Below are 12,500 nucleotides of genomic sequence, written 5' to 3'. Positions count from 1 at the left end.
CACGCAACTGTCCTTTTCCTCTCACATTTCAATTTCTCCTTTACAACATCAGAAGGATTCGTCCATTTCTATCCATACAGGCCATTCAGGTGCTGGTTCAGTCTCTTGTCATTTCAAGACTGGACTACTGCAACTCACTCCTGGCAGGTCTTCCTCTGAGCACCATCTGACCTTTGCAACTGATCCAGAATGCAGCTGCTTGACTTTTCAACCTTCCTAAGTTCTCCCACACCACCAAATTGCTATGCTCCCTCCACTGGCTTCCTGTAGCTGCCCGCATCAGATTTAAAACTCTGATACATGCCTACAAAGCCCAAAATGGACCAGCACCCACTTACCTCAAATCATTTAACACAGCCCGCACTGCCCCACGCTCCATCCAAACCTCTAGCACTGCTACACTGTTGCCACCATCTCTCAGGGTACAAGGAAGGCATGCATCAAGACTCTTCTCTGTTCTGGCACCTTGATGGTGGAATGAACTTCCCCTAGATGTCTGAACAGCTGAGTCACTTGCTACCTTTTCCTGAAGTACTTAAATTAGCACTTTTCATATTTTAAAAAATATATAATTCTGTATCTTCTTACTACGTTTCCTCCCAACAGAGTTTTAAGACTGAGGGTATTCTTAGTCTGTGACCTAGTGAACCAGTATTTATTGATAGAGACTTCAAAGCACTTCTGTAACTCACTCTGGATAAGGGCATCTGCCAAATGCAAGGACATTTCACATTGTCCAGTCATTATGAGGACATTTGTCATTGTTCAGTCATGACACTATCCAATCATTATGAGAAGCTAGTGGTTGTGAGGACATTTGACATTGTCCAGTCATTATGACAACCTGGTGGTTTGAGGATTTGATTTTGTAATACATCTCATGATAAACTTGAACACATCATCACTGATGGTTTTTTTAACATCAGACACTGTACTGTACCCTACTGTACTATTATTTACATTTATGACAGTTTGGCAGTGCTGGGATTTGAACTCATGACCTCCCAGTCAGAAGGCCAACGTCTTAACTACTGTGCTATTTATACATGAACATGTATTTAAGGTACATTATTGGACTTTGTGGACCACTTGACCATCATGGATAAACGTAACATGGGGAAAGGAAAATAAAAATTGTGTCTTAAATGTCTTCTCAATATTTCCTACAAACTGTAAATTGCGGGTATTCTTTACCTCGCTACTGCTCATTGTTGGGACAATATCCTTTTTTGGTATATTGTATGTTTTCATAAATGCACTGGATAATCTTCACTACACTACACTTAAGCGTTCTTTGATTTGTCCCTCTAGAGGAACCTTAAACTTTCCATATAGAACCATTCAATATAATGTTTCTCTATCAGAGAGGGTTCCAAGTAAAACCCATTTAGAAAACCGAGAACCTTTAACTATATACATAAACCCCCAACCCTGAGGAAACTCCCAAAATAGTTCATTTGTAGTGGATGGAGCCAGAGATAGTCAGAGTCTGTAGAGTATATAATGATGTTGCCGTTTTATTTCTCAAATTTTTCACAATATTCAGCTCACAATACTTTGATGACTTTTTCCCTGGCTTCTTTAGGGGAGGGACAGAGGACACAAGGTGAATATGAAAAACTACTCGTAAACCTTCCCTGCATGTATAAATGGACTGATAAATGTTGGAGGCAATAATTCTAATAATGAGCATGTATCAGTAAAATCTTTCCCTCCTTCTTTGCCCTTTTTTGGATCCTTAATTCTCTGTATTGACAGTGAATTAAGTATATTGACAGTGACTGAGAGAGAGAGAGAGAGAGAGAGAGAGAGAGAGAGAGAGAGAGAATGACACAGAGAGAGATAGTTTGTATAGGTATAGTGAGAGCCTAAACACACCAACAACAACTGACAAGGAGGATTGATGTGATCACTGTCCTGCTGCCATTGCTATGATCTTCCCCCTGCTCTGGCAGATTGTTACGGTAGGAGCTAGGAACAGTACCACTGGAAATGGTACTGATCTAACACTCCTCAGACATGAAGTAGGTGCCTTAGTGTGCTAGAACATCTTTAGGGACGGTAACCTGCCAAAATAGTAAGAACAAATCATAGAAGAAGCTGTCCATATAATTTTTCTCATCTCATGAACCTTGGGGTACCAGGTAGCATAGTCCATGGTTGTGTAGTTCAGATTATATACTTGTGCCCTGTGGCACAACTAGATCTATGTCAACATAGTCAAATTGAACCTTAGTGATGGGTTACCCAGCGACAGCTTGCGGGGCAAGATCTGCTGCTCGGATTTCCATTTTTGGTCCCTGAATGTCTTCTCGAAAGGTGTGTAACTGCATATGGCCCAGGCACATAGTTGCTTTGCTTTCATAGTTTTATGCCTTATAGATAGGCACTGTTACTGAGGAAATGCTGCATGTGTGGTCCTACCCACATGGACCATATGCACAGTAACATCTGTCCACTTTTTACATTCCTTCATTTGGCTAACACTTTTATCCAAAGCAGCTCACACTTGATGCAGGAAAGAAGTGAGTAGAGTCTTGCTGAAGGACACATCACTTGGGATTTTGAACTCATGACCTCCTGATCTTTAGCTCAAAAACCTTAACCACTGAGCCAGCAGTGCTCTAGAGCCAGTAGGTTATGGCGTCATGGTCTCCCATGGTCATGGCTTACTTTTGGGATAAGCTCAGATAAGTGGATAGGACAAGGCAGGTGTATGGTCATGGACCAGGAACCTTGTACTCGCAGGAGATACTTGCTTGGTAAGGCTTAATGGGTCTCACTGGTCTTATCCACTACTCAGACCTTGTCCCAGCCATAAGCAATGAACCTGCGGGCCCCTGAATCTGTAACCTAACATCACAGAATACTATGCATATGGTTAATTCAGAGGACGCTGGACAGGCATCACACTACATAGATAAAATTATAAAAGTAGGCCGCATGTAAAAGTTTTCCATCCCTCCATGTCCTTCGTTTCGCCCCTGATCTTCTTTACCTTTATAGAAAAAAGGTTTCTGTTATTTTCTCTCCTCACATACCTGTATATATAATAGGATGACTACAGATCATCTAGAAGATGCAGTTAGGTCCTGAAATCCAAAGGTCTGTTACTGAACACTGCATAGAAGTGTGTAATATTATCTAAAGTTATCTAATAGTGCTGTTGAGGCTGGTGAGGGAAAGCAGTTTATAGCTGCTAGAAGGTAAGAGAGAACAGGAATTAACTTTCACCGACATTAAATATAACAAAAAAAATTATAAAAAGTATTATGCATCATTCTTTAATAAAAAATAAATGTATAAAATAGAATAATTATAAAAGTGATTGGTAACAGGAACTGTGCGTCATCACACCACCCCAATATTTACTGTGTGTATATAAGCATCAAAGTAAATGTGTGTGTGTGTGTGTGTGTGTCCTCAGTTGCGCAGCTCCTTCAAACAAGCTTTTGGGAAGAAGAAAAGCTCAAAGCTTCAGACGTCTCATGATGAGCTTGAAGAAATGACAGACTCGTCTGTTCCGGAATCACCGAAACTGCAACACACACACACAGACGGCAGCACACAGGCCTTACACACATCTTCATCCACCACTGAGTGAGTAGACACACACACACACACACACACACACATACACACACACACACATACACATTTTCGCTTTTTACTGTCCTTTGTCTTTTCTAGTCTATGCTTCCTTTCCATATTTCAGTGTACATTTAATTTGCCTCTTTTTCTCGACTTTACGCTCTGTGTGTGTGTGTGTGTGTGTGTGTGTGTGTGTGTGTGTGTGTGTGTTAGTAAATCATCCCCCATTTGGCTGCCAAAGAAAAGACAAAACGGCCATGTCATCTACAAACACAGATCTCGGTAAAAGGCAGAGTGATGCATGATGGGTACAGGTGAATGTGGTTTGGCGTGATCTTTGCACATGACCCATAGAAAAGAGCTGAGGCTGTAGTGCATTGTGGGTAATAATATAGTGAACTGTCTAGTGAGAATTCGGACACCACAAACCCATAAACACCCAAAACGGTGCACAACCTGTCTGCTGTGTGTGTGTGTGTGTGTGTGTGTGTGTGTGTGTGTGTGTGTGTGTGTGTGTAAAGTGTTTATACAGGACCGTATTCCGGGTCAGAGACTTAAGTCCAAATGTTCGGTCAGTATTTGCGAGTGGAAAGTCCCTGATATTCAGAGTCCTGGTATTACGCAGCTATGTGTTATGGTGTTGAATGTGCTATGTGCTGAAATAGATCTAACAGGAGTGTTGTATATCACTAATATATCACTGCATGTATAAAGATCGCTGTAATGGTCACATTAATCAGTGGTTTAATCGAACAAAATGGCTTCCACTCATTATTCAGCAGCACAGGGAATAGAATAGCACTTGATCCAGCGCAGACTGTTCTAATAAGATCACTGAAGTCTACTCTGAATACGGCCCTGTGAGGCTGAGTTATCCTCCTGACAGGTATGTGGTGTAGTCCTGCTATTGTTAAAAGTTGTTGCACTGTGTGTGTGTGTGTGTGTGTGTGTGTGTGTGTATGCGTGCAGGCTGTGTGAGTGTACCGAGGCCGAGGCAGAGATCATCCTGCAGCTGAAGAATGAGCTGAGGGAGAAGGAGCTGAAACTCACTGACATCCGACTGGAGGCTCTGAGTTCAGCACATCACCTGGACCAGATCAGAGAGGCCATGAACCGCATGCAGGTACACTCATTCTCTCTCTCTCTCTCTCTCTCCCTCTCCCTCTCTCTCTCTATCTCTTTCCCTCTTTCTTTATCTCTCTCTCTCTTTATCTCCCTCTCTTTATCTCCTTCTCTCTCTCTCTCTCTTTCTGTCTCTCTTTATCTCTCTCTCCCTTTCTCTCTCTCTTTATCTCTCTCTTTATTTCACTCTCTCTCACATACACAATCTCTCTCTTTCTCTCTCTCTCTCACACATACACACACACTCTCACTCTCTCTCTCTCTGACAGAATGAGATCGAGTTGCTGAAGGCGGAGAACGACAGATTAAAGTCTAGTGGAAACTCCACCCCTTCTGCCGTATCATCCAAAACACCCCGCCCCCCATCAGAGACCTCAAGTACCTCCTCCTCATCTTCCCGCCAATCACTGGGCCTGTCACTCAACAACCTCAACCTCACTGAGACTATCATGTCAGGTGAGAAGAGTGCAGTTGAGATTTGGGATTTACCCGACGGCAAAACGGCAGTTTTACTCCTTCATTATCTTATCTTATCGTTATTTACTCAGTGTTTATATACGTATTACATAACGTTTCAGATTAAAGTGCGGCACTTTCCTATTGAAACACAGCTGATGATGTCATAATGGGTATTACAGCCGCTGACAAATCAGCAGCCTCGATTTAACAATCAAACAAAGAAAAGTAAAAGATTAGGAGAGAAAGAGTGAAAGAAAAGAATGCAAAAAAGAAAGTAAAATAAGATCATAGAGCATAGATAGAAAGAAAAAAAGAGTTGCCATGGTTACTAGTTAGCTAATAATGAACTGTACAGTGTGAAGGAAATTGAGGAGGAAATTCCCGTAGCTATTTCCTTGATATGGCTAAACATACCTCCTAGTCCTTCGGGGAACTTTAAAAAGTCTTTCCTCATGTGTGCACTCGTTATTCTCACTTTCTTTCTTTGGCTTTTAGATCTGCTGCTGGACGACGGCTACGAGGGAAACCTGCGTAAAGAGGGACGGAGCGTACGGATCGTCGTCGCCGTCGCCGGGGGCTCCAACAGGACCAAGGTGCAGGACTTCACTGTGATGTTAAACTACTGAATATTTGTTGAGGATTATTATTTGGTTAGTGTTTACGATGTCTGTATTAAAGTCGAACGTCTTGAACATGCAGGGTTTACAGAGTCTGGAGTATCTCATCGGCTCCATCGGCGTCAGCGGAAAAACAAAGTGGGACATGTTGGATAGCGTAATACGGCGACTGTTCAAGGTTAGAGCTTTAGAACTAATACTCGCTTCGTACGACAGAAAAATTCAGCACTGGTATTTTTCATGGAGTATGACTAAGTATGCCTGATGTACAGAGCATCATGTACTGGAAAGGAGTAAAAGTATTAATGCGTATTTATGAAATACTTATACTCACTCTGTACTTACTACTGACACTGACATTTAAAAGTACTTTGTATTTATACTGCTCACTCAATGCAGTTGTAGTATATGGTATTAATACTACTTCATATTTAATAAGCACTTAACATTTATACTATATTTAATGCAATCATTAGTATTTATTGAGTACTATATCTAAGTACTGGAAAATGGTATGAGCATTAAAAGTAAGGATCGGCATTTATTTACAGTATAATATCGCATTCGCTTGTGTTTATTCAGTACTTAATTTGTACACTACACAGAGTTTAAACTATGTATTCGGTAGATAGTATTTATATATTACTGTCTAATTATCTGGATTAATACTGCGTTTAGTGAAGTACTGCATAATAATAATACTGCATATATTGTAGTACTGCGTAATAATACTGCGTATAGTGTAGTACTGCGTAATAATACTGCGTATATTGTAGTAGTGTGTAATAATGCTGCGTATATTGTAGTAGTGTGTAATAATGCTGCGTATATTGTAGTAGTGTGTAATAATACTGCGTATATTGTAGTAGTGTGTAATAATGCTGCGTATATTGTAGTAGTGTGTAATAATGCTGCATATATTGTAGTACTGCGTAATAATACTGCGTATATTGTAGTAGTGTGTAATAATGCTGCGTATATTGTAGTAGTGTGTAATAATACTGCGTATATTGTAGTACTGCGTAATAATACTGCGTATATTGTAGTAGTGTGTAATAATACTGCGTATATTGTAGTAGTGTGTAATAATGCTGCGTATATTGTAGTAGTGTGTAATAATGCTGCGTATATTGTAGTAGTGTGTAATAATACTGCGTATATTGTAGTACTGCGTAATAATACTGCGTATATTGTAGTAGTGTGTAATAATACTGCGTATATTGTAGTAGTGTGTAATAATACTGCGTATATTGTAGTACTGCGTAATAATGCTGCGTATATTGTAGTACTGCGTAATAATACTGCGTATATTGTAGTAGTGCGTAATAATGCTGCGTATATTGTAGTAGTGCGTAATAATACTGCGTATATTGTAGTAGTGCGTAATAATACTGCGTATATTGTAGTAGTGTGTAATAATGCTGCGTATATTGTAGTAGTGTGTAATAATACTGCGTATATTGTAGTAGTGTGTAATAATACTGCGTATATTGTAGTAGTGTGTAATAATGCTGCGTATATTGTAGTAGTGTGTAATAATGCTGCGTATATTGTAGTAGTGTGTAATAATACTGCGTATATTGTAGTACTGCGTAATAATGCTGCGTATATTGTAGTAGTGTGTAATAATACTGCGTATATTGTAGTAGTGTGTAATAATGCTGCGTATATTGTAGTAGTGTGTAATAATGCTGCGTATATTGTAGTAGTGTGTAATAATGCTGCGTATATTGTAGTAGTGTGTAATAATACTGCGTATATTGTAGTACTGCGTAATAATACTGCGTATATTGTAGTAGTGTGTAATAATACTGCGTATATTGTAGTAGTGCGTAATAATGCTGCGTATATTGTAGTAGTGTGTAATAATGCTGCGTATATTGTAGTAGTGTGTAATAATACTGCGTATATTGTAGTAGTGCGTAATAATGCTGCGTATATTGTAGTAGTGTGTAATAATGCTGCGTATATTGTAGTAGTGTGTAATAATACTGCGTATATTGTAGTAGTGTGTAATAATACTGCGTATATTGTAGTAGTGCGTAATAATGCTGCGTATATTGTAGTAGTGTGTAATAATGCTGCGTATATTGTAGTACTGCGTAATAATACTGCGTATATTGTAGTAGTGCGTAATAATGCTGCGTATATTGTAGTAGTGCGTAATAATACTGCGTATATTGTAGTAGTGTGTAATAATACTGCGTATATTGTAGTAGTGTGTAATAATGCTGCGTATATTGTAGTAGTGTGTAATAATACTGCGTATATTGTAGTAGTGTGTAATAATGCTGCGTATATTGTAGTAGTGTGTAATAATACTGCGTATATTGTAGTACTGCGTAATAATACTGCGTATATTGTAGTAGTGTGTAATAATACTGCGTATATTGTAGTAGTGTGTAATAATGCTGCGTATATTGTAGTAGTGTGTAATAATACTGCGTATATTGTAGTAGTGTGTAATAATGCTGCGTATATTGTAGTAGTGCGTAATAATACTGCGTACAGTGTAGTGATGTGTAATAATACTGCGAACAGTGTGGTACTGTGTAATAATACTGCGAACAGTGTGGTACTGTGTAATAATACTGCGTACAGTGTAGTGATGTGTAATAATACTGCGAACAGTGTGGTACTGCGTAATAATACTGCGTACAGTGTGGTACTGTGTAATAATACTGCGTACAGTGTAGTACTGTGTAATAATACTGCGTACAGTGTAGTGATGTGTAATAATACTGCGTACAGTGTGGTACTGCGTAATAATACTGTATACAGTGTAGTACTGTGTAATAATACTGCGTACAGTGTAGTGATGTGTAATAATACTGCGTACAGTGTAGTACTGTGTAATAATACTGCGTACAGTGTAGTACTGTGTAATAATACTGCGTACAGTGTGGTACTGTGTAATAATACTGCGTACAGTGTGGTACTGTGTAATAATACTGCGTACAGTGTAGTACTGTGTAATAATACTGCGTACAGTGTAGTGATGTGTAATAATACTGCGTACAGTGTGGTACTGTGTAATAATACTGCGTACAGTGTAGTACTGTGTAATAATACTGCGTACAGTGTAGTGATGTGTAATAATACTGCGTACAGTGTGGTACTGTGTAATAATACTGCATACAGTGTAGTACTGTGTAATAATACTGCGTACAGTGTGGTACTGTGTAATAATACTGCGTACAGTGTGGTACTGTGTAATAATACTGCGTACAGTGTGGTACTGTGTAATAATACTGCGTACAGTGTGGTACTGTGTAATAATACTGCGTACAGTGTAGTACTGTGTAATAATACTGCGTACAGTGTGGTACTGCGTAATAATACTGCGTACAGTGTGGTACTGTGTAATAATACTGCGTACAGTGTAGTACTTCGTAATAATACTGCGTACAGTGTAGTACTGTGTAATAATACTGCGTACAGTGTAGCGATGTGTAATAATACTGCGTACAGTGTAGTACTGTGTAATAATACTGCGTACAGTGTAGCGATGTGTAATAATACTGTATACAGTGTAGCGATGTGTAATAATACTGCGTACAGTGTAGTACTGTGTAATAATACTGCGTACAGTGTAGTACTGTGTAATAATACTGCGTACAGTGTAGTACTGTGTAATAATACTGCGTACAGTGTAGTACTGTGTAATAATACTGCGTACAGTGTGGTACTGTGTAATAATACTGTGTACAGTGTAGTGATGTGTAATAATACTGCGTACAGTGTAGCGATGTGTAATAATACTGCGTACAGTGTAGCGATGTGTAATAATACTGCGTACAGTGTAGCGATGTGTAATAATACTGCGTACAGTGTAGTACTGTGTAATAATACTGCGTACAGTGTAGTGATGTGTAATAATACTGCGAACAGTGTGGTACTGCGTAATAATACTGTATACAGTGAAGTACTGCGTAATAATACTGCGTACAGTGTAGTAATGTGTAATAATACTGCGTACAGTGTTGTACTGCAAATAGTGGAGTACCGCGTAATAATACTGCATAGTAATACAACAAGCTGTCGGGTAAGATACGTTCACCTCTACATGCGTGCTTATAAAAGCAAAATGTTTTCAAATGAATGGTCCTGTAGCTTGTTTATGTTAATGATATGACTTCTGATGGCATGCATATCAGGAGTACGTGTTCCGCGTGGATCCTTTAACGAGTCTGGGCCTGACTTCGGACAGTATAGTGAGCTACAGGATGGGGGAAGTGGAGCGCTCTCACGTTTCTGAGCTTCCTGAGCTTCTGCCCTGTGGATACCTGGTTGGAGAAAACAACATTATCAACATCACACTCAAAGGTGAGACAGTCTGTCTTTCTGTCTGAGATGCTTTTATTTCAAGTGACTTACAGGTGAAGGAGTCAACTTTATTCCTACTAAAACTGTATAAAAGTTCAATTAAAACATTAAATTCTGGCTTTAATTTCTGCCAATACATAGAATATATACTCCATGAAAGTGTATTAGCTTATTACTTAGCACTTAAAGGTAGTACGGAGTTCTTACATAGTACTGACACCAAAGAAGTATTAAGTGCTTGCTGTTTTAGTACTAATGCAGTATAAAAACCTCTGTTCTTACTACTTAATTGATACTTATTAGAGGTAACGTAAGTACTTGGATAATTATGCATTTATCAGTGATAGCACTCAGTACTTTTAGTAGCTTTTAGTACATATAACATTATATAGTCATTATAGTACATAAGAGCTCACTACTAATCTCACTCAGTGTAAAATTCAGTACTCAGTAGTGAGTACTTATGAAACAGTATTAATGATACCTACTGTAAGAATTCAGCACTTATTCAGTACTTGGTGCATAAAAGATACAAAGAAAAGAATAGTTATTTAGTACTTAGTATTAGGAGTACTCACTCAACACTGCTGTAATATGTATATAGTATTGATACTACACAGAACTCAGTACTCAGTACAATTCTTAGCATTTGCTAATGCTAAGTGGCTATGGGTGTGGCAGAATCCAATTCAAGTGTTTAGATGTTTGTATAAAAGCTTAAAATTACATTTTAATTGTTGATGTCAGTACAAATTGAGGGTTGAATGTTAATTAAAATATATTAGTTCAATAATTAACAATAAAATACAGCATGTAGATAATATTACTAGGATAGCCTTCTTTCATCTCAGAAATATTTCTAAAATAAGAAACATATTGTCACTACATGATGCGGAAATACTAGTTCATGCATTCGTCACCTCTAGATTAGATTATTGTAATGCCATACTGTCTGGATGTTCCAGTAGGAATATAAATAAGCTCCAATTAGTCCAGAATGCAGCTGCTAGAGTCCTAACTAGAACCAGAAGATACGACCATATCACACCGATATTATCAATACTGCATTGGCTCCCAGTGAAATCTCGCATTAATTATAAAATACTTTTATTAACCTATAAAGCACTAAATGGTCTCGCGCCACAATATCTAAGCGACCTTTTGGTTTTATATGATCCGCCACGCCTACTTAGATCAAAAGATGCAGGCTATCTGACGGTACCTCGAAAAGTGAAGGCTACAGCAGGGGGAAGAGCTTTCTCTTATAGAGCCCCACAGTTATGGAACAGTCTTCCTATTAGTGTTCGGGACTCAGACACAGTCTCAGTGTTTAAGTCTAAGCTTAAAACGTATTTGTTTACTCAAGCCTACCCTGACTAGATTCTGTTCTACTTTCTCCCTCTCTCCTTTCGCCGAGCCCCACACGAATTTATGGAGATACTAGAGATCCAGATCCTTTCTCCCTCTGGATGGAGCTCAAATCTTCTTTAATTCCAGACTGCTGGGACTACGGCTGCTCCTAACGCCATACAGACTTCATATAAATCCATAATGAACTTTTTCACAATATCTGTTGTTACCCAGATGAGGATGGGTTCCTCCTGAGTCGGGTTCCTCTCAAGGTTTCTTCCTCTTAAAACATCTTAGGGAGTTTTTCCTTGCCACCGTCGCCACTCAGTGGCTTGCTCAGTTGGGATAAATTCACACCTTTAATATCTGTATACCGTGTTGATATTTCTGTAAAGCTGCTTTGAGACAATGTCTATTGTAAAAAGCGCTATACAGATAAAATTGAATTGAATTGAATTGAATTTTATAGAAAACACCACAGCAATAAGACCTGAAGGTTTCTAGACCCGACTGTGTGTATTTACATGTGGATGAGAGTGTAAATAAATCTACAGATGAATAAATGGTGTGTTTGTCTTTAGGTGTGAGGGAGAACAGTATAGACAGCCTGGTGTTCGATACGTTAATCCCCAAACCGATAATCCAGCGTTACCTGAATCTGCTGATGGAGCATCGCAGGATCATCCTGTCCGGCCCGAGCGGCACGGGAAAGACGTACCTCGCCAACAAACTGGCACATTACATCATCAACAAGAGCGGGCGGGACGTGAACGAGTGCAGCCTTGCCTGCTTCAACGTGGACCAGAAATCCAGCAAGGTGAGAGCAACGCCTGACATTTTATACTCCTAATAAACTGTGTGTGAGGGTGGGGAAAGAATAAAGTATAAAAATTTAAACAATGTAGAACTAATGTAAAAGTGAAAGTAGTGTGCTAGTACAAATACAGCCATTTCATCATAAATGCTAAGGCTAAAGGAATTATTTTAAATAAATAATGCTCTCAGGAAGTATTAATAATTATATAATATTATTCA

At 38.8% G+C, this 12,500-nt stretch overlaps 1 protein-coding gene across 15 annotated transcripts in view; it reads left to right on the top strand.

The window, feature by feature from the left end:
• nav3 (neuron navigator 3) overlaps positions 1-12,500 on the top strand; it is a 225,846-nt gene that overhangs the window by 202,974 nt on the left and 10,372 nt on the right. For 9 of the 15 annotated variants that reach the window (XM_053688498.1, XM_053688492.1, XM_053688495.1 and 6 more), the window contains 9 exons: positions 1,586-1,606; positions 3,428-3,600; positions 3,805-3,873; positions 4,561-4,714; positions 4,983-5,169; positions 5,668-5,765; positions 5,872-5,967; positions 9,947-10,115; positions 12,047-12,282. In XM_053688498.1, coding sequence (XP_053544473.1) covers positions 1,586-1,606; positions 3,428-3,600; positions 3,805-3,873; positions 4,561-4,714; positions 4,983-5,169; positions 5,668-5,765; positions 5,872-5,967; positions 9,947-10,115; positions 12,047-12,282 — 1,203 coding nt within the window. The remainder of the gene's footprint in view (positions 1-1,585; positions 1,607-3,427; positions 3,601-3,804; positions 3,874-4,560; positions 4,715-4,982; positions 5,170-5,667; positions 5,766-5,871; positions 5,968-9,946; positions 10,116-12,046; positions 12,283-12,500) is intronic. The other 6 variants (XM_053688503.1, XM_053688505.1, XM_053688497.1 and 3 more) reach the window with 3 other exon arrangements.

Source organism: Ictalurus punctatus, chromosome 19, assembly GCF_001660625.3.
Source record: "Ictalurus punctatus breed USDA103 chromosome 19, Coco_2.0, whole genome shotgun sequence".
NCBI lineage: Eukaryota > Metazoa > Chordata > Actinopteri > Siluriformes > Ictaluridae > Ictalurus > Ictalurus punctatus.
This window is presented reverse-complemented; position numbering and strand designations above follow the sequence as displayed.